The 23,726-nt window shown below is 39.9% G+C and overlaps 1 protein-coding gene across 2 annotated transcripts; it reads right to left on the bottom strand.

Moving 5' to 3' along the window:
- Positions 1-1,057: 1,057 nt before the first annotated feature.
- LOC5508768 (F-box only protein 11) lies at positions 1,058-22,955 on the bottom strand. 2 transcript variants are annotated; one of them, XM_032377567.2, is made up of 24 exons: positions 22,770-22,953; positions 22,556-22,649; positions 22,259-22,365; positions 21,365-21,497; positions 19,210-19,405; positions 18,552-18,776; positions 18,326-18,431; positions 13,139-13,245; positions 12,927-13,064; positions 12,528-12,659; positions 12,035-12,120; positions 11,923-11,954; positions 11,795-11,848; positions 11,627-11,721; positions 11,473-11,548; positions 11,336-11,382; positions 10,240-10,325; positions 10,021-10,097; positions 9,741-9,884; positions 9,183-9,317; positions 9,015-9,098; positions 7,734-7,842; positions 3,040-3,138; positions 2,367-2,655 (listed from the first exon to the last, which is right to left on the bottom strand). In XM_032377567.2, exons 1-24 carry the CDS (start codon positions 22,936-22,938, stop codon positions 2,520-2,522), a joined length of 2,667 nt encoding a protein of 888 aa, XP_032233458.2. In that variant the 5' UTR covers positions 22,939-22,953; the 3' UTR covers positions 2,367-2,519. The 2 variants fall into 2 exon arrangements, with proteins under 2 accessions (XP_048580327.1, XP_032233458.2); XM_048724370.1 differs by lacking the exons at positions 2,367-2,655; positions 3,040-3,138 and adding an exon at positions 1,058-1,336 and having other exon boundaries at positions 22,770-22,955.
- Between the last annotated feature and the right edge of the window lie 771 nt (positions 22,956-23,726).

Genomic DNA, 23,726 nt, shown 5'->3' with positions numbered 1-23,726 from the left:
CCGTCTGTAAACTTATTTTGGTACCGAAATCTAATAATCAATCGAAATCTATAACTCAACCTCGTGCTCGATGTAGAAAACACGTCCACCAGTCCACTAAAAGATTAGTAGTAAAGTACATGAAAGAAAAGCCTTTAGGTGGTTTGTCTAGTCCCATAAGAGTGACCTTTTGCTCGCTTAAGGGCGCTTTGTAAGGGGGGAGGGGGGAATGGACATAGCCCTCTCCCATTTTTCCGTGACGTTGGACAATCTACCGCCAAAGGTGCAGCAACAGTTTGTAAATAGCGTTGTACCATAACGATATACACGAATTGGTCTTGCACGGTCTGTAAACTGTCGGACGACGGTGAACAAAAATGCTATTTTTTTATTAAAAGACTTGGTCATATTTTTTATTCTTGAACAACGGAAAAAGTCATCAAAATTGAGTAATGTTCTAGAAAAAAAATCATATCATATCCCTAAACCCTAGCATGTGATAAAATCATCATGAAATCGCAAAACCAGTATAAAAATCGATTTTGGCCTTCACCAAAAAACATAAATTAACTAGAATGCTAGGAAAATTCAATTTGTTGACCAGCACATTATTAATTTAGTATGTGTCGAGCAATGCCCTTCTGCTTTTATTAGTGGAAATGTGTCGGGGGTTAGAAAAAAATCCCAGACCATGTAAAGATGTCACACGGAAGATAAGACATCTAGTGTTCAGATTTGTGAGTGAATGTTTTTGTTCTTTTGTTGTATTGGAACTAATATTTATGATTTTAGTTACAAGAAAGAATTGTTAGTAACAGGCAGTCGTAAATAACACAGCAGGATATAATGAAAAAATGATTTCACCAGAAACACTAAGATCAGAGTTAGAATAAATGATCTCACAGTAGTCTTATACATAATATAGTTTTAGTCACATGTGGATTTAATTAAAATTTCAATTCTGCAATAGTATTTTTAGCTAATTATACTTAAATAACTGGATTTTCCCTTACCATCTATTAAGAATGAAATTCAGCCATTCCACAGTTTCTGCATTCTTGAAAGCTCTCTCTCGCCGGGCCTCTGCATCGGCTTGCCTACATACGAGCTCCAACAAAGGATCAATTTTACCCCTCCACCAAGTGTAAACAAGTAGAAGAAGTCCTAACAGCCAATAAAAACTGAAGCCACATTTCCCTAAAATCCATGCGACCAGTACAAAAAGTCCGATGGAAATAACAACTCTTGAATATTGTCCTTCTCGGTAAGGCTTGTTTTCATCAAGTACACTCGCTTCAATTTTCTCTGCAGGGCGTGATTTCCCATCTTGGTGTTCTTCCTTCGACATATTGAAATGCTAAAAAAAAATCACATAATTCTATAAAATTCTGTTTTGCTGCGGTGCAGCAGCTTCAATATAAAGTTTGTTGTTATCGCTCGGTTCAAGGAGTCATTGTAAACCAATAAAGATTTAGCATGGTCAGCTGCTAGCTGCACTGTTATCAAAACATCACCACTGATCCCTCTTGCCATTGGCCTGCTTTTCAAAGCTGTTATATTCATGTGTTGAATACTTCATGTCCTCTCTACACATCCAGACAACAAAATATTATGCAAATTCTTTGATGTTTAGGATGTTGGAATCTTCCGTTAAATACTTGAAGTCATGAGAGAACAAACTTTCGATGTATGTTTGTGCAGTCATTACGACTGTTACTCGCGTATATGAGGTACCCGACGGCGACAAAGCAAACGTATGGAGCATTTCCAGGGTTGATAAGATCAAACATTACAAAAACAATCTGCCAGAGTCTTCCAAAAAGACTTGTCCTGTGTTAACACCAGGAACGAGGGACTAAGTGGTTTTTCACAATTATAGTATTTGCGATTTTTTAGGTCTTACAATTTCACTCAAATAAGAGAAGTAAGACTAGAACTCCTATCAATTGCTTGTTCTTCGACCTTGGGCAACAATGAAACAAAAGTTTTCCCAAAAGGCACATACTATAGTAAGTATAACTTTATTTTTATAAATTGTCCAAGCTATAATCATAATCTCATAATCGATTCGGATTCGGCAACTCATTTCAATAACTTCTGTTAGGTGGTAAAGATGCTTCTAATACAAGTCAAGCACGAATTCTGTGATATCTAAAAGGCAATTTTATTAATTCTTTTTTTTTACAATAGCTTTTTCTGTTATTGTGATGGGGCACAGCAATACTTTTTGTGGCACCTTTTTAAGGGAACCTTGTTCCAAGACCCTTCGATTTTAAAATATCCTTTAAGTACATATGATACGACTGTTTGTAAAAAAAGAGCTATTTACAAATGCTTTATATTTTTGAAGCGAATAAATAAATATTGAGATTTTGTTTTATTTTTTGTAGCAACTATTCTCTTGTAATAAATTACTTATACAACTTATTCCTTTTTTCTTTCGTATGGCAGAACCATGATCCTCATATTCCATGAGGTGCTTGATTCAATCACCGATTGACTTGTTTTCATTATAAGAAATGCGCTTAATTTCCAAGTTATTAGCTCTTCGTCTGTTCCATGTAACTTCCCCCGCCTGAGCTAGTGCGTTTTCTCTTCTGCGCATGGTCACAGCAGGAGTCCGCTGTCAACTTGCAATGAATTCCTGTAGAGCCAGCTCCGCAGTCACAAAAGAACCTTGAGGAAACAAATATAAACTACCGTGAGCCATGTGTGTTAATTCTCTCGTCTGTATATGCGGTTTCTACCAACTTAATCATGCCTCACCCATTTAATCAACTATTTCAGAATTTCTTTATCTAGCTTCGTGTAGGACACTTCTTCAATCTTATACTCGTCGACATCCGTACAACATCTACATTTGTGGTACTACACACTATGCTACAGCTAAAAAAAAATCATCTGTGATTATATGGCCTTCAGCGCCATCTTGGATGAGCAAGAAACATAGACAATATTTCGCGCCCTTGTACTGAACAAAAAAACATAACAAGCGGTCCACCTGCCTCATTTAGCACATTCAATATCCAATAAACATGCTATTTAACGAACACTACTAACCTGTCGTGCCTAACGAAGCGCACATCGTGGCCCTGATGACAGGCGTTCACGCAACTCACGCAAATCGCAAAACCATCCGACGTCCCACACGTGTTACACCTATACAACATATACAATAGCAGTTTAATATAACAAAAATCAACCAACAATGAGTCGGGGAAATATTGGAGACCGGGAAAAACCGGTATACCATAAAAGAAAAGGAAAATATGATCAATATACGCAGATCACAATGATCAGATAACTCCCATCCCTCGTAGTGTTTCTTGGAAGTTCTAAAGTACCAGGTTAGGATAAACATGCTTCATACTTTTTTCCCATCCCACGGGTATGATTTCCAGGAATAAAACAAAACGATGGATCTTAATTTAGCTTTATTCAGACCTCATGATGATTAACTCCTATTGATATGCATATTAATTACAGATTATAATGCTGTACATAGCCATGATTAGAACATCATGGCTATGTACAGCATGGCTAAGTACAGCGCTACTAAGTAAATGTTTGCGTACAAGTGGAAGGAAACATACTTAGTTACTCTAAAATTACTCAGGTCCTGAATAATATAATATCACTACTCATTGAACGTTCTGCGATCTAGGTATCTTGAAAAGATAATTTAAACAACATATTTTTGTCTTTCAGATATAAATGTCCGCCATCGTCTCCAATACCTTTTTTTTCACGATTGTTTTCACTTAACAGTGAAAAACAGCCACCAGCCGCCGAAAAACGGAAGCTCAACTGTGATTGCTTCCGATTTAAGGGAATGTTCGGCTCAAATCAGCAGTAAAAATCAAATCAGCAGCAGTTGTTTAAATTAATCCGAAAGGTTTTAAATAAGTTCTTCTGATCAGTCCATGGTTTTGGGTCAATCATCCTCGTGGAAGGGACATTCACGGGTGGCAACTCGCTCGTTGATACCGAGGCTAGGTGACAACGGGACTGCACCGCAGATCGGGGCAAGCTCTCGTCTCCAGTTCGCCGCGACGGCTCGTTCGAAGGCAGCACTGGAACACTTCTTCTCCAACACTTGATCAACCAACGGAAAAAGGTTTGGCGGAAATCTTTCATACGAAAGATATATACCACGGGGTTGATGAAGGAGTTGGTCAGCTGAATGAACTCAACCACGAACATGTTGGATAGCTGTGCCAGCGTGGGGTTCTCCACATGCATGTCCTCGTGTAGGAACACGAATGGCATCCACGTCGCCAGGGAGAGAATCGTCACGATGAAGAGGGTCACTGCAAGGTCTCGCTCCTTCTTCTGACTCACGGCATTCGCCGTCTCCACACGGCTACCCCTATGCTGCTTGTTCTGGTATCAGATTTTCAAAAACACGGCGGCGTAAGAAACAACGATGACCACTTGCGAGATGATGCAAACGTACTTTCCGCCGTGCTTAAACCATTCGTCATGGCCGTAGATATCCCAGGTGAAGGTGAAGCACGGGACTAGCGCGATCACGAACGCTGCGATCCACAGTGCGACGAATACGCGGTAGTACACAGCGCTGGCGATCTTACGATGGAAGAATGGGAAACACGTGGCCGACATTCTGTCAAGGGATACCAAGAGTAGCGAGAGCAGAGATATCATCATAGTGGTTGTATTAGCAAGCCCTATCCCGAGATTCAAGCCGCTGTCCGTGATATAGACGCCATCGATAATCACGACATGCCCCAGGTGGGGCAAGAAGAGGAGATACCAGAAGATGCAGATGAAGCCGTGCAAGGAGTCCGCTATGGCAAGGTTGATCAAGCAGTACATGCTACGGCGGCGGAGACGTCGGTTGATCTTGAAAGTGACGATCGTCCCAAGATTCCCCAGGAAGATTATAAGTGACAGCAACTGAAAGCCGCTCAACCAGCCAACCATGGACGCCAGACTGATCTGAGCGACCGACTCCGTAGAGTTAGCTTTTCTGTGTAGACTTTCGTGAGAGGTATAACCCATCTTTCGCCAATGTACCTCAAGCGATAAATAACACGAGTTCTTGTTGACAGAGCCACAAAAACGAGGGCTCCCTTAAGCGCCAAGAAGGAAGACCTTACTGGTCTTATATAAGACAGTAATCAGCAAGTTTTTAGAAAAACTACATCTCTTTAACCAAAGTCCAGGGCTTCGATATCTTGTTCCGTAGAGTTTTGAATTTACCAAAAGCCTCGACATACAGAGTAGGAGTAAATAATTAATTTGTCAGTACTCAATAATACGAGAACTCGCAATCAATACAGTGAATGAAATATTCATTAACATTTTTATTACAGCACATGCAAACAAAAGTATTTTGTGAAAGTCATTTGCGCACTTCTTACAAACGTTAGCGCCTCCGTACAAACAATAAGCCCTTTATGACAAACAATATGCTAAAATAATTATTCAATTACTTCTCGTTTATTTGTTCCCTAATAATGCACATACATGCAAAATAAATGATTGATATTTTGTTTGTGCTATTGTTACGTATCAACGCGCAAATGAAAATAGAGTTTTCATTCCTGGTTGTCGAATAATGTAAATGAATGTGAAGAAAATGCAATTGTGTGCACTCAATTATGTGAAGTTCGTTAATGTTTTTCCTTTTAGTTCAAATGATTTTACTTCCGCTTAAATGTCAGTACATCGGCGTAAATGTTTGTAATTTTGGCTAAAACGAATGCGTATTTCTCGGTAATGAAGAGCAAAAGGTGTAAAACAAATCTTAAAAGGGGGGAAATATTTTTCCCCTAAAACGTTACATTAGCATTAAATAACTATCATACACAAATGAAAATGGGGGAAATGGGTTTCCTCGTTTCCTGTGTCTCGCTTAAAATTTTTTAGTGATGTTCGCTTATCTTATTTGGATATAGAAATGCACATCATAGTATAGTATTGTGACTAAATTAAAACTTTAATTAAAACTCATATTAAAAAAAAGGAAGCAACAAATCATCGCGATTTCGAAAGTCTTAAATTATTTCGATGGTCACATTAGCCGTAGACCAGTCCGGAAAAGTATGCAATCAAGTAGAGACATGTATAAGTTATATCTACATTGACTAAAAAGTTGGGGGAAATCGCACAAACAATGCATCACTGCTATTTAAAAAAAACCCTGACAGGTGCATCGTTACCATTATGTTCAAATCCAATAAAGTAAAGCATTTTCGGAACATTAGATCCAGATGTAGGTTGCTAGTTTGCCTCCCAAACTTATAAAAATCTCTATTCGAATCTCTATTAGAATTTCAGAAATATTAAAGTTCATTGAGCTTTACCAGTAATCAAATTTCTTAAATGATCAATGTCCCCCAAACTTCCAATTGACATGTGGCCATTTTTGAAGTTTTTGCCAAAGGGTTGTTGTTCAATGAATAGAGAGCTAAAGCAAGCAAGAGACCATGATGTAAGAGAACGAATCCCCCGTATTAGGGTATGTTCCAATGATGTCGTCCGTGAAAGTTATTTTTAAAACAAGCAGTTATAGATACGCCTCTGATTGGTTAGCGCTCACGTTTTCCAGCAACACTAGTCTTACGCGCGATCACATCTTGAGCAATGTGAACCGGCAAAGGATGTTTTGGAAATCTTTTTGACCGAAAATACCTTTCTTTTTTTTACGAACGATGTGAAAGTGATCTTCCATAGAGTACGCTGGATCCAATCAACCGTTTCTGGGTCATTGAAATGCATAAAGTGCGTGTTTTTAGGCTAGGGGTTCAACTTCCCCAGTAAAAGTTTTCACTGCTGATTCGTAAATAACACAGCAATCAATCCTAAATCTGTGTTTACAAAACACAATTCTTCCAATTCCCTTTTAATGAAAAAGATAGATCCAGAACTTAATACCATTATATTCACACCGATATTGTGGTTATTAAGACAGGTATTTCACAAATAAAAGATTTCAAGTCTTTATAATGAAGTAAATCTTATTCCAGTGACAAGGGTTTCTTGAGTGACACGATTTCATCTAAAAATTCTAAAAATGTTGTAAATCAAAGAAAAATAAAGGCCTTCTTGTATTAAAATACATAACATAGACTCTGAAAATGCCTAGGTATTCTATCTCAGCGACTTGCAGAGAAAAATAACTTTTTAGGAGTCTGCACGATGCATCTTGAATGAACTCCAAATTCAACGTCTTCCCGTTTAATTATTTATATAACATTTAGATAACTGAACATTAGATAACTTAACATATGCCAGGACACCACCCTATGAGTAGCATTGTGATCATGAGCCTTGAAGAGCAGCTAAAAGGATAAAAACAGGTAGCGAACGAAGAAAAGAAGTGCAGAGGGAAAAATTTGTGAAATTGTACTAACTCGTGGTGCCCATAACCAAATATGGCGCCTCGCGCACGTTCGAATGCACGCGCACGCTAATTTTTGCCGGCGTCCCGTCCTCAAGAGGACGTGAAAAAGCATGAAATGACGTCCTGAACAGGACGCGACGCCGGCAAAAAAAACCGTGCGCGCGTAATCGAACGTACGCGAGGCGGCGTCTTTTTGCCGGCGTCGTGGATCTAAATTACCCTAATATCATATCTAAGAGAGGGGGGGGGGGGGGGGGGGGGGGGCTGGTACGGGATTTCTCAAAGGGGGACGGGAGAAGGAGGGAGGCATATTTGCGGATTTTCGCTCCCACAAAGTGGCCCCATGAAACCCCTCCCCCCCTTCCTAGTATTCATGGAAACCTACTTGTAAAAGTCGTGCATTGGGTAACAGGAGTTTCCTGACACTTGGAATAGACATTTGCCGAACTCGACAGCACTGCTCACTTCGCTTCTGTTGCCGTACACGGAGTTATCTATTTAAAAAAAGTAAAATAAGCGAGTGTTATAGAATAATTTCAGTAGTAATTCAGCGGCCATTAGTGAGAAAGCTATTATTTTGGGACTATGGTTGTTCGCTTAGTGGAAATTATACAGTATACTAAAACTGCGTATCATCATATATACCTATTTCACAAAAGGTTGTCAGTGCCTCACTCTCACTACAACAAATAAAATAATACAGGGTCCATGTTCGGTTTTCTTATTTCATTGTTTGATCAAAGTTAGTAGAGAAGACTAGTTAGGAAACCCGGTGAATACATAAGCAATATAGTAATTTCTGATGTTGAACAACCCTGTCACGTGACCACGAAGGTGCACAAAACAAGGGACATTAAAAAAACATATGGAGACGAGATTTGGGAAAACGCGTATTCGGTCACAAATCGTTTATTGGTTAATTTAAAAATCTCTGCATTTTTATCCACTTTCTTTCATCACTTTGAATGTTTTATCGCCATTATATACTGAGCTCTAAAAATGAGATTTATACAGCCATGTGTGTGTTTTTAGAAGTGCCGAACAGGGCTTAAATTCTATGGAGAGTAGAGCTCTATCAAACAATCTCAGTAAGCTTACACGGCAAGCATAATTGGATTTATACGAATCTGTACCAGTATTGGGAGTTTTGAAATAGTTGGTGCGATGAGGAAAGATTCTTTGTTTACTACACATAGTCTCTTTCAACCACGTGACAGGGCCAAACAAAACAAAACAAAACACAACAAAGAGCTCAACCTTTAAAGTTTGCCGTGTTTCCTAACCAGTTTCCTCTACTAACTATGGTTTTATAAATGCGCTTATTACTCATTAGCAAATCGTGCAATTACAAAGAAAAGAAAAAAAGAAAGAATACGACCTAACTTTGTGCTATCCCCCAAAAAGGATTAAATCAAGAGTAATAAATCTACAATTGTCGAGCCCAATATGATTTCTGTTCTATTTTCTTGGACTTCGTGGACGTTGCTACAATACAGGCTTCAGGGGCAAAGTGGTGTTTGTGGCGTTATATTGAAGCGGGAAAATAGTGATATTTAAGACAAAAGTAATTTAAAAACGTTAACGCCAGGAAACCAACGATAAAAAATATAATAAAAACGCCAATGCGAAGGCTAAGACGTGGGGGAAAATATACTTTTATGCTTACTTTTAAGTTTGGGTTTGACACCTGTGGCCAAACAAATCCCGTCGAATCTGTTGTTGAAGACCTCGTTGTTTTCAAGGGTACCACCTGAAAGAAATGAAGATACTTAAAGACGGACAGAGAGACAGGCAGTGAGACAGAGCAGAGAGACAGACAGACGGACAGACAGACCTGCATTATTAGTAACCTCTATTCCCGCTGCACCTCCATCAAATATGCGGTTGTTTCGAAGTACAGGATAACTCGATGTACTTATCAAGACACCAGTCAGCTTGTTGCGAAAAATTTCATTCTCCTCTAGGATTCCTACAGAAACGTTGGTGAACACATATTAGAACATTTAGGCTCCTTTAGATTGAGACAAACTTGTCATTATCAAATATCATTCGGGGGGGGGGGGGGGGAGTAAGGTGCACCATTTTATTTAGTTGAGTCCGATTTTTTTCCTCGCTGAATAGGCAATTCCAGCTATAAGTTTGCGCGCGCATAACCATAGAAACCTACCTCGACTACCAGAATGCAGCGTCCGCTTTTTTAAGCTAACATCAAACGAAGCGCGCGCTGCATGCCGGTAGTTGAGGCACGTTCCTATGGTGAGTGCGCGCGCATGCTTATGGCTGGAATGGCCTATTCAGTTCAGAGCCTGGTCGATTTTTGTGTAAGTTATGTGCACCTCCCACTATAGAATTTAATAGTCCGCGTCCTTTGTTTAGGGTTTGGAATGCTAACCTCGTCCTCCGTTAAAGATGCACACGCCCCCCTCTCGACCGTCATGAATCTTGTTTCTCTTCAAGACAGGGTTGCTCTCTGTCTTGATCCACACACCCGCCATCGCATTGTCAAAAATCTCATTCTCTTCAAGCACGCCCTGGCCTAAACACCGAGAAAACAACAGATGCATTCAGTGACCATATCATATGGACGGCTAATGCCAGAAGCGTCAGCGAAAATACAAGAGGCGTACAATATACAACAGCACGATCATATCAAAGAAAAAATAACCACCAACCTTCGTTATAGACAAGCACGCCGCCATTCTGCCCTCCCCAAATCTTGTTCCGTCTGATAGTCGGGTTACTGTTTGATCTGGGTTCAAGCAGTAGGTTTAGACAGTATGCTCATTACACGCGGACAATGGTTGGCGCATAAAGAAAAGGCTAGCTTTGAACAAGCTCGAAACATTATTTTTTTCAGATCTTAGATAAAATCAATAACTGGTGCAACAAACCTTATTTGTATTCCGGAGTATTTATGGTTAAAAATCTCGTTATCTTCCAGCGTACCACAACCACCGTCATAGAAATACACGCCAACCTAAAATCAAACATTGTGAGCGACAGAATACAATGCGCTCTAGAATTCGACAACTCTCTATACAACATCAGTCTTTATTCCGGTCGTAGTTTTCGTATAAGTGAGAAGCTTTGAGAGGAGAGATCGTCCCTTCCCATTCCCAAAAGATCAAAACTTACAGTCACTCGACACGGACTCTCGTGTGACCCTCGCATGGTCATTTGACTGTCGTAACGCCATGTGATCGTTGAGCATGGTCATGTCATGTGACCGTCACATACAGTTATGTGACTGACGAATCAAAGCTACCTCACTTGAACGAAAAAGTACCAGAACAAAGTGCTGCGAACGTACTTTAGAAGGTGTTTTAGACCGTTGCAGTAACTTCAAAGACGGGCAGAACGAAAAAGGCTTTTCCAGAAGTGATTGCCCTATTTAAATGTTTGTGGGTCTGCGATCTCCACATATTATAGGAACTATAAATCTCTCATTGATATTATCTGTTTTATTATTAGTCTCTAGATGTCATGATGTTATGTGATAAGAGTCCTTTCCCATTCCCGCTCTTACCCTCCCTCAAACAATGCCTTATGTAGTAACGAATTTATGACTGTAGAAATTGAAGTCAGGCGAGTTATATTTATTTGGTTAAAAATGGACTGTCACTAACATTTATGGTTTATGGCGAAGTTGCGACTTCGGTCTTTAAGTCTGAAAGGAAAGGGTTAAGAGTCACCGGTTAAATTCTACCCGTCGAATTAAATGTTATTTAGGCTGAAGTTATGTTTTTTGAGAATTTTAACATTGTTTTAGAGAAAAGGAATCATCTATGATTGCTTTTTTATGAGAAAGGAGATGCTTTAGCAAGAGATTTGATAATACTCTTCGCAATGGCATTTATTTCTCACTTTCAACTTCATATATTTGTTTAGGGAGTTATTTATACACTTCTATCGTTAGACTAATATAGTGCTACTATAAATTAGACCCTTTAAACCACGCCCTTTGTAATCTACTCTCGCGATACCCACCTGCTTTCCGCTATGGATCCTGTTGTAACGTAGCGTCGGCGTACTACCTGTAAGATAAAGAAGGCCAAACTGAGTATCTCGTCCTAGAAAACTATGTTTCTCTCTATCGTGCATCGCAGAAGTAGTGTGTTTCGTACCTGTTGTCACCCAGACTCCAGCTAGAGTGTTGCAATAAACCTCATTTTCTTCGATCAGCCCTTGTCCGCCCTCGTGCTATGAAAAAAGTGCAATCAGATAGAATAACCAAGGTACTCCTTTAATGAATGTATTGGATCAAGTCGCTGAACTTACAATATAAATACCACCGTGTAGGCCGCTATGAATCTTATTACATCGAACGATCGGATTGCTTTTTGTGCGAATCTGGATCCCGGCCAGCGCATTATCTAAAAGAAGACACATCAAAGTTATCACCAAAAGTGATAGATATAGAAATAAACAATGCTTTTTCTTACGTACCGTGTATATTATTTCCTTCAATAAGCCCTCTGCCATCTCCAAAAACGTACACTCCTAGAAATGAGCATAACATTTAATTACTGTACTGAAACACTTGTTAAGAAAACCTTATTAAAAAATTAACTTACCTCCTTGCTGTCCATCGAATATTTCGTTGTTTCTGAACATAAAGAAAAAAAAGTAGAATTTAGAGAAAATTTCTTACTATTCCCCTAAAGTAATCCAGCAATTGTCTCTTACTTTATCGTAGGGTTGCTCTGTGACGTTATCCAAATCCCTGCATAGGTGTTGGAGTAAATCTTGTTTTCCAAAAACTCTCCGCGCGCCTGAAGAAAATCAAAGTCAACGGGTTTTTGCCCAGATTTCTTGTATAATCCTACTCCAATCCCCTCTTGGGGACGCCATCCGACAAATACAATACCAGCGTGCAATGCGCGCGTCCTGGAAGCGAATCACCCAAAAAAAATCACCTTGTGAATACCACTATAGGAGAACACATAAGCGACAGGACAAAACAAACAAAAAATTGTTATTTTGATCTAAAATATTGGGAAGACGATGTGCGCACGTGCAACTTGATATGCACAATGTTTGGGACGCTATTAATTTTTTACTTAGTGTTTCTAAAACTATTGTAGTATTGTAAGCGCTAGTAATAATGTGTGCGTGCTCCGACGCCCTGACTGGAGGAGGGTTGATGATGATATAAGAGAGTGTGTGTAGCAGAACTCACATCGTCATGACAGTAGATGCCACCAGTCATGCCATGATGGATGTCACAGCCCACTACCGTAGGGTTCGCCCATGAACGCACTTCAAACCCTGCAATCCGGTTATTATGTACGTTATTCTTTTCGTAGAATCCCTGAAAAACACACAGAAAGTCATCAGCTACATGTGTGTGTAACAGGAATACGAACACAGTGCGCACGGGACAAGTTATGCGCGCAAGTAAAGAAAACGGTCAATATAATTAAAGGCGGATCTAGGCATTTTTGAATAAATGTATGGGAGATAAATTCATAAATTTAACTTACGCCATATCTTTAATGTACCCCCACCCCCTTGGGAAGTCCAGCATCCGCCCCTGCGTCGTGGTGTTGGGAAATTCTTTACTTCTTTTACTACATACCATTCCTTGGTCGAATATAAAAAAGCCCACGTCTCGGCCGTGGTGGACGGTGTTACGGCGCATCACGGGATTCGCCTGACTTCGGACCCAGACCCCGGCAAGCTTTGTGTTGGTGATTTCACAGTCTTCATACAGACCCTAGAAAACGGAAGGTACAATCAGTACTTGGCACCACTCAAGATAAAGTGACAGCCATGACGTCACAAACCAACCTGCGCTGCGTCTGTTACAAACACTCCGACATTCTCCGAGTCACTAATGACGCAATGTGAGACCACAGGCCTGGCCCCTCTGCCGTGCACATACACAGTGGCTCCAGCTGAAAATACGAAAACTAAGCTCAGCAAAGAAACAAAAAACATGATTGTAATAAAAGGTGTTTACTTCAAAATTCGGTTGTTTTTTGTACAATAACGCTCTACAAAAATCAAATCTACCGAGTGAAAAACTACAACATAAGACAACGAGGAGCCCCGTCCTCGGGGGGCCCATAAGATAAATAAGGGGCCACAGGGGGCCCAAAACAAATAATATTATAACATCTCCCTTCTCAACAAAGTGTTAGGTTAAGTGTTCAATAAATGTTCTTAACAATGTTCAATAAGTCTTTGTGGTTTTTTGATAACCCTGCCAGATGCTGTGCTCATCGGTGTCGTCTCGTGTTGCCTCTCAGAAGACTTTGGTGGTGTAGGCGATGCTGTCACATTATTGCTTAACTGTGTGGGGTTGTTGGTACTTTCTGGTGGTAGTTGAGGAATGGCTGGTATAACAAAAGGACTTGTGCTCATCGATTGATCATTAGGTGTTGAAATGATTTGTCGTCGATTTCTCCTGAAGACACGCCCACGCTCATCTCCTAATAAGTACGATCGGGGCAATACTTCTGCTTTCCTCCACTCAGCCTCCCGGTTTGGACGGATACGCACCTTATCTCCAACTTGTAAAGGAGGGAGATCATGACTATGACTATCATAATACTTTTTTGAAACACTCTGACGATGTTTCAATGTCTTCACAACTTGATTTGGGTCAACAGGCTGAGGCAGTAGCAAACGTCGATGAGTCGGTAGTTGGGTACGTGTTCTCCTACTCATTAGCAGCTGAGCTGGAGACACACCTAAGTCATCAAAGGGTGTATTCCTGTATTTGAGTAATCCTTCAAAAGGATCTTTGTTGTCAGCAGCCGCTTTCTTTAAAATCCGTTTTGCGGTCTGAACTGCTTTCTCGGCAGCTCCATTTGATTGTGGATACTCTGGAGAGCTTGTGGTGTGACGGAAACCCCACTCATCTGCAAACTTTTTGAACTCATGTGAACTATTAAAAAGGTTTCTAGTGTTACTGTACTGGGAGCCATTGTCGCTCAGAACTTCCACCGGGATCCCAAACCTTGCAAAAATCTTCTTTAAGTTATTGATAACACAATTAGCAGTGGTTTGGCGTAACAACTCAATCTCAAAGTACTTTGAATACAAATCGGTAACAAGCAAATAGGAATGTCCGGCATATTCAAAGATGTCAGTACTGATCACTTGCCAAGGCAATCCAGGAACCTCACGTGGTAGTAGGGTCTCTCTTGGCTGTTGGTTTCGGAAGGCATTACATATGGAGCAGGAACTAATCTTGTCTTTGATCTGTGCAGTCATTGAGGGCCAGAAAACATATTCTCTTGCAAAACTGAGACTTTTGTTCTCACCCATGTGTGCGCCATGAATTTCTTCTAGCACCTCTGCCCTCAACGATCTCGGGACAATGATTCTGTCTGCTTTGAATAACAAACCATCTTCTACGCTAAGTTCCTCTCTAAAACTCCAGTATTCTCTCGCTAGCTCATCAAGTTGATGTTTTTCTGCTGGCCAACCTTTAACGACATATTCCATGACCACTTGAGAGGTAACATCGCAGTTTGATGCTTCCTTGAATTTTTGCAAAGTGCTTGAATCTACACCAAGACTGTCAATTAAGTTGATTCCAATCATCTCTTCTGGTTAACTAACTGGTTTAGTGTCACTAACTGGAGCTCTGCTTAAGCAATCTGAGATGAATTGTTTCTTTCCTGGCACATAACGAACATCAAGGTCATACTTTGTCAGCTTTAACAACATCCTCTGCAATCTCGGTGGTGCTTCATTCAAGGGCTTTTTGAAGATGGCTTCTAGTGGTTTGTGGTCGGTTTCAACTACAACACGACGTCCATAAACATAAGTATGGAACTTTTCAGTTCCCCAGACAATTGCCAGAAGCTCTCGCTCGATGTTGGCATACCTTGTCTCAGCAGGTGATAGTGTTTTTGAGCCAAATGCTACAGGTCTTTCGTCCTGCAGAATCACAGCACCTAATCCCGTGCCACTTGCATCAACATTAAGCACTGTCTCTTTGGTGTTGTCAAAATAGGCTAAAACTGGCGCTGAGGTAATGACTGCTTTGAGCTTGTCAAATGCATGCTGTTGAGGTGTCTCCCATACGAATGCGGTATCATTCCTTGTTAGCTGCGAGATAGGGCCCTGGAGATCAGCTTTATGTTCAATAAATTTATCCAGATAGTTTACAGTTCCTAGGAAACGTAGTATGCCATCTTTATCGGTCGGGGCAGGCATCTCGTTGATAGCTCTTACCTTTTCAGGATCAGGCTTTAAACCGTCTGCAGTAAATAGGTGTCCAACGTAGCTGACTTCAGGAACTCGAAGTTTGGCTTTACGTGGATTGAACTTTAGACCTATCTCACGGCTCCTCTTCAATACTGCAATCATCTTGTCATCTAGCTCACATTGATTTCCACCATGTATCAAAAAGTCGTCAACGATTATTTCTACTGGTATTCCTGCGAAGAGTCGGTCCATCTCTCGTTGGTAAATCTCGGGCGCGGAACTTATGCCGAATGGGAGCCGCAGGAATCTGTATCGACCCCAGGGGGTATTGAAAGTCAGGAGCTTCGAGCTTTCTTCGTCTACTGGTAGTTGCCAAAAACCGCTGCATGCATCCAACGTTGAGAATATTTCAGCACCGGTGAGTTTGTTGGCAACCTGTTCCACTGTGGCCATCGGATAATGGGGTCTCTTGAGGGCTCTATTGAGGTCACGTGGGTCTATACATATTCTGATGTTGTCTTTGGTTGGTGGGCTTTTCTTTTCTTTGCCTTTTCGTTTATCGATTACTAACATCGAAGAGACCCAAGGGGTATGTTCTTCTTCTTTAACAATGATCCCATCTTCTTCCATCTCTCTCAGCTTCTGTTGAGTTGGGTCTAACATGGATACTGGGATCTTTCTGGGTGCGTGTATAACTGGAGTTACTGCAGAGTCTACCTCTAGGTGTACTTTGTTGGGTAACATTCCTGGTTTGTTACTGAAGCAATCAAGGTAATCTTTCAGAACAGGGTCACTTGTGAGGGTTGTGGTACTTTTGCTTTGTTCTCTGGACAAGTCGATGTTTGATGTTTGTGCTGATGGTGAATCTAGCAATGTGAGATCCATGAACTGTAGGACTTCAAGATCAAGGCAAGCCTCACAACTTAGTAGTGGGGTGAACTCTCCATCAACTACAAGATATAACAGATCTATCTTTCGATCTTTGTACTGTGTTGGAAGGCGGACACATCCTTTAGGGTAGATGGGCTTAGTCGCAAGCCAGCCCTTCAAAGGCTGGTGTAAACGTTTCAACGGCTTGTTGGTGATGCTCTTGTACAAGTTGTAGGGGATGACAGTAGCCTCCGCACCCGTGTCTGCTTTCAGTTTGACCTCTTTTCCTGCTATCATGACTTTTATCAGGCTCTTTTTGGGTTGCTGGTTCTGTAACACGCTTCCGACTTCAATGGATCCAAAGTATGTGTGGGTTTCGTTGCTGTCACTTGAGTCATACTCCTGTTCCACCACATGCACTTCTGGATCTTTTTTCTGTTTGTTTTTACACATCTTTGCAAAATGGCCTGTTTTGCTACAAATCTTGCAATTCCTTTTAAAAGCTGGGCATCGTGTTGGGTGTGCAAATGAATGGCGATATCCACAGAACTTACAAGACGGCTGTTCTTTCTTAACTTGGACTGGTTGCACAGACACTGTTTTACTTGGGACTACTGTCTGTGGAACAAACTTATACTTCTGCAGCTCAGTCGCCTCATAAGTTCTGCAGTAATCATGCGCGGTTTGTAGGGTACGGTCTGGCTTTTTCAACAACTCCCCTCGCAATTCATCGCTGGTTACTCCCCCCACAATACGGTCTCGTATCAATGAATCTCTAAGTGCTCCAAAGTCACAGTTTAATGAAAGCCGTTTTAGCTCACTAACAAAGTTGTCAATTCGTTCACCCTCCTTTTGGTTTCTAAGATTGAAGAGCAGTCGCTCATAAATGACATTCTTAGCTCCTCGACAAAGTTCATGGAACTTTCGGCACACATCACCATAAGATTCATTACTCTCGCCTGCAGTATACACAAAGTGGCTATACTCTTCAATTGCACTCGGTCCAGCACAGTTAAGTAACAAATTAACTTTTAACTTATCTCCCTTGTCGTCCTTTCCTTTTGCAACCAAGTAAATTTCGAACTGCATTATTTATTTATTTATTTATTTACCAATTACAGCCTGCCCCTCACATTTGAGGATTGTTGGCTGGGTTTTTTTTTTTTTTTAAGCACTGTCACTGGAGGTGGTCACTGCCAGAGGGTTTATTGCGTCCCCCAGTGGTTCTTTTACGTCCCTTCGGTTCAGGTTAATGTAGTGAAGCTTGAAGAGACGGGACCTCCGGTTTAGTGTCCTTATCCGAGAAGACTGGAAACACGGGAGAATAACTTCAACTCACTTGTGACAAATTCGATTCAAGGCAGGAACCAGGAAAAAATCCCCAGTTTGAGCCAGGATTCGAACCTGGGCCACAGCGGTGAGAGGCCGACGCGCTAACACACTAGGCCACCCGTGCTTCCTTGCATTAGGAACTTTCTCCAATTTTCTGATGCATTCGCATCCAACACCAAAGGTCCCGGAGCTCGATGATACATTTCCCCACTTTCGGCCATCGTTTCCTTGTTTTGTCGACTTTTCTTTAACGATTAATATTCTCCAGTGGTTAACCACTTCTGACACCATGTAATAAAAGGTGTTTACTTCAAAATTCGGTTGTTTTTTGTACAATAACGCTCTACAAAAATCAAATCTACCGAGTGAAAAACTACAACATAAGACAACGAGGAGCCCCGTCCTCGGGGGGCCCATAAGATAAATAAGGGGCCACAGGGGGCCCAAAACAAATAATATTATAACAATGATGAGCATGAGCAATGAGAGAGTAAGGAGAACAACGTGCAGACTGTGCAAAGACAAGTCTTTCAGACGGCAAAAGACAAGTTGAAGTAGATTGCACATAGGGGAAAATGGGTTGGAGTGGAAAAAAGGAAACATAACACTTACCATGTGATAAGCTAGTTAACTTGCAATTAAAGACTGTAGGTGAGCATTCTCCCTGCACTTCGACACATCCGTGCTTGCTGAACTGTGATGATTGACTAACGGTGTGCTGGTAAAGCAGATACAGATCAGATTAGATTGCTGTTTATACAACAGGACTAATAAGTGGCATGGTTGGCTTACAAAGAAATCAGGCATTTTTTGATGCAACCTGAGGCTGCTCTGTTACCTTAATTGAGAGGTGTCCTAGAAAAGCTTTACTACAGCCAGCCTCAAACTTGACTGTGGTGTTTACACAGCTCTGCAGTGTGACTGCCGTAGGGTCACCAAATGCCACACCAATAAGAGAGAGGGGTTTGTTGATGACCAGCGATTCCTGGTATAAACCCGTGTGAACAAAAATGGTACCATGCTTCGGCACAGCCTTAATCGCATCCTCTATAGACCTGTGCCACTGTGATAGAGAAGGATGTGAATACAAATCATACACATTTTAATTGCACTTTATAAAGGTTATTACTGGAAACTATTGATATGTTAGATCTCATGCGTACTGTTATGTTCTTTCTTTAGGATATCTTTTTTTCATGACCATGTTATCCATATTATCCTCCAACTGATGTCATGGAACTAAATCATTTTATGTTGCCTTACTTTCCTAGCATCAGGCTACATGCACCCAAATGTTATAGCTATGTGAGAAGTTACTAAATTGGTAATTTCTTCAATAGAAAATTGTTAATACCAACTAGAGGTTGCAAGCATTTCCACTATGTATAGTATCAAAAATACTAAATTAAATCATCCCTCATACTGTAGCTTTTGCTTCACATCAAAATTTGCCAGCTTGGGGCCTAATACATGGTGTGTGCCGTGGAATATCCTACCTTATCATCACCATATAGTCTTTGCTTAACGGTACAGTTTGCATGCTTAGGTCCTAATACATGGTGAGCACCATGGAATATCCTAAAGCTCTCTTTCCAGCATGCCGCTGATGTGGGCTCCATTATCTTAGCTACCCCATCTTCACTTCTTATAAGTGGCTTCCTTAGATCAAAAACCTCAACATAGAGCTGTTTCCTGAAAATGAAGGAATTTTTTTTTAATTTTTAGTGTACACCCCCCCCCCCCCCATCACCCACAAACACTTCCCTTCTTTCCTTTGTGTAACAGCTTTTTGCTGTTACACATTTTAAAGGCGTAAGCAAATTTCTTCAGAAAACATTTATCTACTTGTATTTAAAACAACATTATAAATAAAAGAAAAATCAAATGTGTGAGGCTCAACAAACGAGTGTCTTATTCTCTCTTTTAGCCACTTTGTCTTTATTCTATGTGGACTTGTTCAACCATCAAGTCAAACCAGTATTGTTCTCTCATAGCCACTTTGTCTTTTCTTTGTGGACACAGGCAACTTTAAAGTTGCCTGTGTCCACAAAGAAAAGACTATCACGGGCCTACGCAGGATTTTAACAAGTCGCAGTCAAAGCATTCAGAAGCTGAACGAGGGTGTGGACCCTCATCCTGCATCCCCGTGAAGATTTCATAGCTCCCGCTTTTGGGTTTGAAATTGGCGTCAGTGCGTCAGACTTTTGAGAATATTACATGATCCTCTGTCATCTTGATCTGAAAAAGTACTTCAGTCGTCACGTGGCACTGAACAACATAACAATATGTTTGGAAATCATCTGTAGACTACCATGATTAAGAAAATTATAGTTTTTAACCTCATCATATATATAAAAACTACGTATATAGAATGAACGAGTAAACATTTTATTTTGTCCCTGCATTATGCAAATAAGATTGCTAAATTTTTATTGCAGTCCAGTGACTGCTGGCCTATAGGCTGCATACGCCCCTGACTATGTGGCTATGAGAGAAAAATACTGGTTTGACTTTGACTTGATGGTTAAACAAGTCCACATAGAATAAAGGCAAAGTGGCTAAAAGAGAGAATAAAATACTCGTTTGACTGGATGGTTAAAACAAAAGCAAGCATTCATGAATAAAGATGTATGTATCATAAGCTCCCAGAGCTTAGGAGACTGTATTGTACTGCAGTATTGTATTGTATTGTATGTCCAGTGCTTAGCAGAGCTAGTAAGCAGATTTTGTCTGGGAGAGGGCGAGGGAGATAAACTATAAGTTATCATTTTTTTTAGTACTCATGAGGAGAAAGTTTTCTTTTAATGAAACTGAGGGTCTGAAAAAAGCTTGTAAATGTTCTGGAAAACAATATGGGGCCAACAAGCCAGCCTCTACAAAAAAGGAGATTGAGTGGTTTTCATTAACCCGTGAAACAAAGTGTGATAATCAATAGTTAATAGAGGTTACGAAACCCAGGCCGAAGTCTTTGTTTGGATTTTAGCCCTGTCATGTGGTTGCGTAGGTGCACAAGTCGAGCGTTCAGTACAAGAGAATATAGGGAGTACACGAAGAATCGTTGCTCTGTGCATAAATACCTCTTCTCAATCTTTTCAAACCTCCACAGTGTTGATGCAGATTCAAACCAAGGCCATCATACTCGATGTGAAAGCTCACTGAGATTGTTCAATAAAGCTCTACTCTCTAAAAAATTTAAGCCCTGCTTGGTACTTGTACAGAATATATATGGCTGCATAAAACTAATTTTCTAGGGCTGTAGAGCTCAGCATATAATGGCGATAAAACATGCAAAGTTATAAGACGCAGATTGAAAAAAGGGAATAAAAATAGCAAAGTTTCAAATAAATCAATAAATGTTTTTTGACTTAATAGGCAGATCTATTAATCTGGTCCATATATTTTCTTGTACTAATACGCTTGATTGTGCATGTTCATGATCACATGACAGGGTTGTTCAACATCAGAGAGTGCCTATTAATTATGCCCTTTGAAGCTTCCTGGGTTTCTTAACCATCTTCCTCTATTAACTATGGATAGTCAAAGTGTAATAGTCAGGAAAACACAAAAGAGAACAATGGAACTAGATGGCAATAAAGTGTAATATGCTAAAGTGTAGTTCACAAGTTAATGAAAATCACTCTAGCAAATTACCATAAAAGCTCATCTTGACAAATAGTTGAAAATCTTGAACAGGCCTGGGCAACAGAGCAGAGGTCTTCTGCAGCCAAATAGGAAAAAATCTGAAGAAGGAGCTCATTTGGGATGCACTTGATGTGGCATTGATCTGGAAAAAATGTGTAAAAAATGATTTGTACTATGAAAATAATGAACTTTGTTGCCTTGGTAACAAATATAACAAAATACAGCATAACTTGTCCTAACGATTTTACAACATATATATATGTATATATATATATATATATATCTATATACTCTAGTAATGATGCTTGATTTTTGGCATTTATAAAAGAGTGAAGTAGTTTGCGTGTTTTTTTTTTCACACATTAAGATATATACCCCAATAAGTTTTTTTTTACATTAAGAATTTCAAGAGAAAAAATAAATAAATGATTGATTAAAATTCTTTTAAATGTACCCTCTAGATCAATAGTATAGGCAGCGATTATTTTCAAACTGGACTGAGACATTTATAAGAGAAAAAGTCTAGGGAGTAAAACAACATATACAACATGACCAGTTCACAGTTATGCATGGCCTCAAAGATATAATCATATGTTTTTTTTTTATCTATAATTATCTCACTCTAGATTAGATTAGTTACACATGCAAATTTAGGGACTCGATGTCGCTTAATAGATAACGCTAACGAATTACTCAGCTTTTTGGTAATGCATGTGCGACACGTTAAATCAATAGAACTTCTTTTGAAAGAAATCATCAACTCGTGACGGGGGCACGTGGTCCATTCACGTTTGACAACAAAGGACCAGAGGGAGAGCAAAACCTTCAATTTCTTCAATAAAATGTTATTACTTATAAACTTTAAAAGGTATCTATACTATTATGAGAAGAAATAATACTCACCAATTAAAAGTTCCAACCCGCCAAATAGACAAGTCTTTCGTGTTTTTGCGCAAGACTTGTGAATTGTCTTTTTTGTAGAGGCGATGAACTGGGAACTTGGAGTCGGCCTAACAATCGAAGAAATAGACTAAAACTCAGTTTCATATTTTGTATTTAAGCACGTTGTAGATCAACCAATTAAAATTACATTGATTCATACATTCCATCGTTTAAAAAAAAAAAAAAAAAAACCTTTGACCGGTAAATTAATCCACCCAAAACAAAGTCTCGCGCCAAAAAAAACTCCTTTTAACTTACCAATCAGCTATACTTCTGGTTTGCCTTGTAGTCCTTCGGGGCCTTGAGACTCTAAGATCTAAAGTGTTTTGCAAACCTTTCCTAGCTTCAGTGCCTAAAATATTAACAACGGAAAGAAATCCTTGAGCAACCATTGAAGGCAAACGACTCATACATTCACGGGCATTTTTTTCGAAGTGATTGTGTAATTAATTTAGTCTTGAATCGCACTTACCACAGCCGTATTTTATATTTTCTCTTGAAGAGGTTCTTGTTTTTTTGCATCGGTAGAAATCAGTACATATTCTAGCTCTTTTTGGCGTAGACATCTTGAAAACTAAAGAAAGAATCAAGGTACAGCTGTTTGCTTTGTCTAAACTCGGCCGATTGTTTTGATTCGACATGAAACTGACGAGGGCCTTTCTCTGCGACTTTAGCCAATTAGAGCGCAGAACTAAACAAAGATAGTTTAAACCATCCAATCAGAAGATGGGACGATTTCGAACTACAGCCGCAAAGTTTGGAAAGACTCGATTGGATGGAGTGCTCTAACATCTATGATAACTCAAAGAAGATCCTAGTAACTATTTTCAAGGAGGTGAACTTTTAACTTACAAATCGAATAGAATTATCGTTACTTGAATTGGTAGATGTGTACCATTGCCAGAGTCGGCTTGGTTCAGGATATCTGCTAGAATGTTTAATATGGTGTGTTCTACTCTGTACAAAATACATCAAATACCACAGGGAGTCCAAGCTCACAGTTAGTGGTTTTGTGGTTGATACCTTAAAAAAGATTTCAGCACTTCGTGGTTCTTTAGCCAGATAAATATTTGAATAAAGGGGCTTTGGTGCCTAGCATACAGATGCCTGGGCAGTGGAACCTTGCCAACTGAAGTTCTCAAGTGAATCAAATCTGTTTGAGCACACAGTAAAATATTCAAGTATAGATATCTATTTGCATTGGTAATTACAATCATAATGGACAAAAATCTCTGGGATAACAATCCTTCTTCAACTGGTTGTTTTTGCCCCTTTCAGTGAGCTCTACCTGTAATGACACTATGTATATGTGGGTAAATGAGTAAGTTGACCCCTGCAGGGACATTTAATCACTTCCCACTATAATAGATGGTTTATTAAACACTATCAAGACATAAGACATCACTTTGGAGTAAAATAAAGCAGAGCC

The sequence above is a fragment of the Nematostella vectensis genome, chromosome 2, assembly GCF_932526225.1.
Source record: "Nematostella vectensis chromosome 2, jaNemVect1.1, whole genome shotgun sequence".
NCBI classification, from domain to species: domain Eukaryota; kingdom Metazoa; phylum Cnidaria; class Anthozoa; order Actiniaria; family Edwardsiidae; genus Nematostella; species Nematostella vectensis.
Note: the sequence above shows the minus strand (reverse complement) of the source record. Positions and strands in the feature narration are given on the sequence as shown.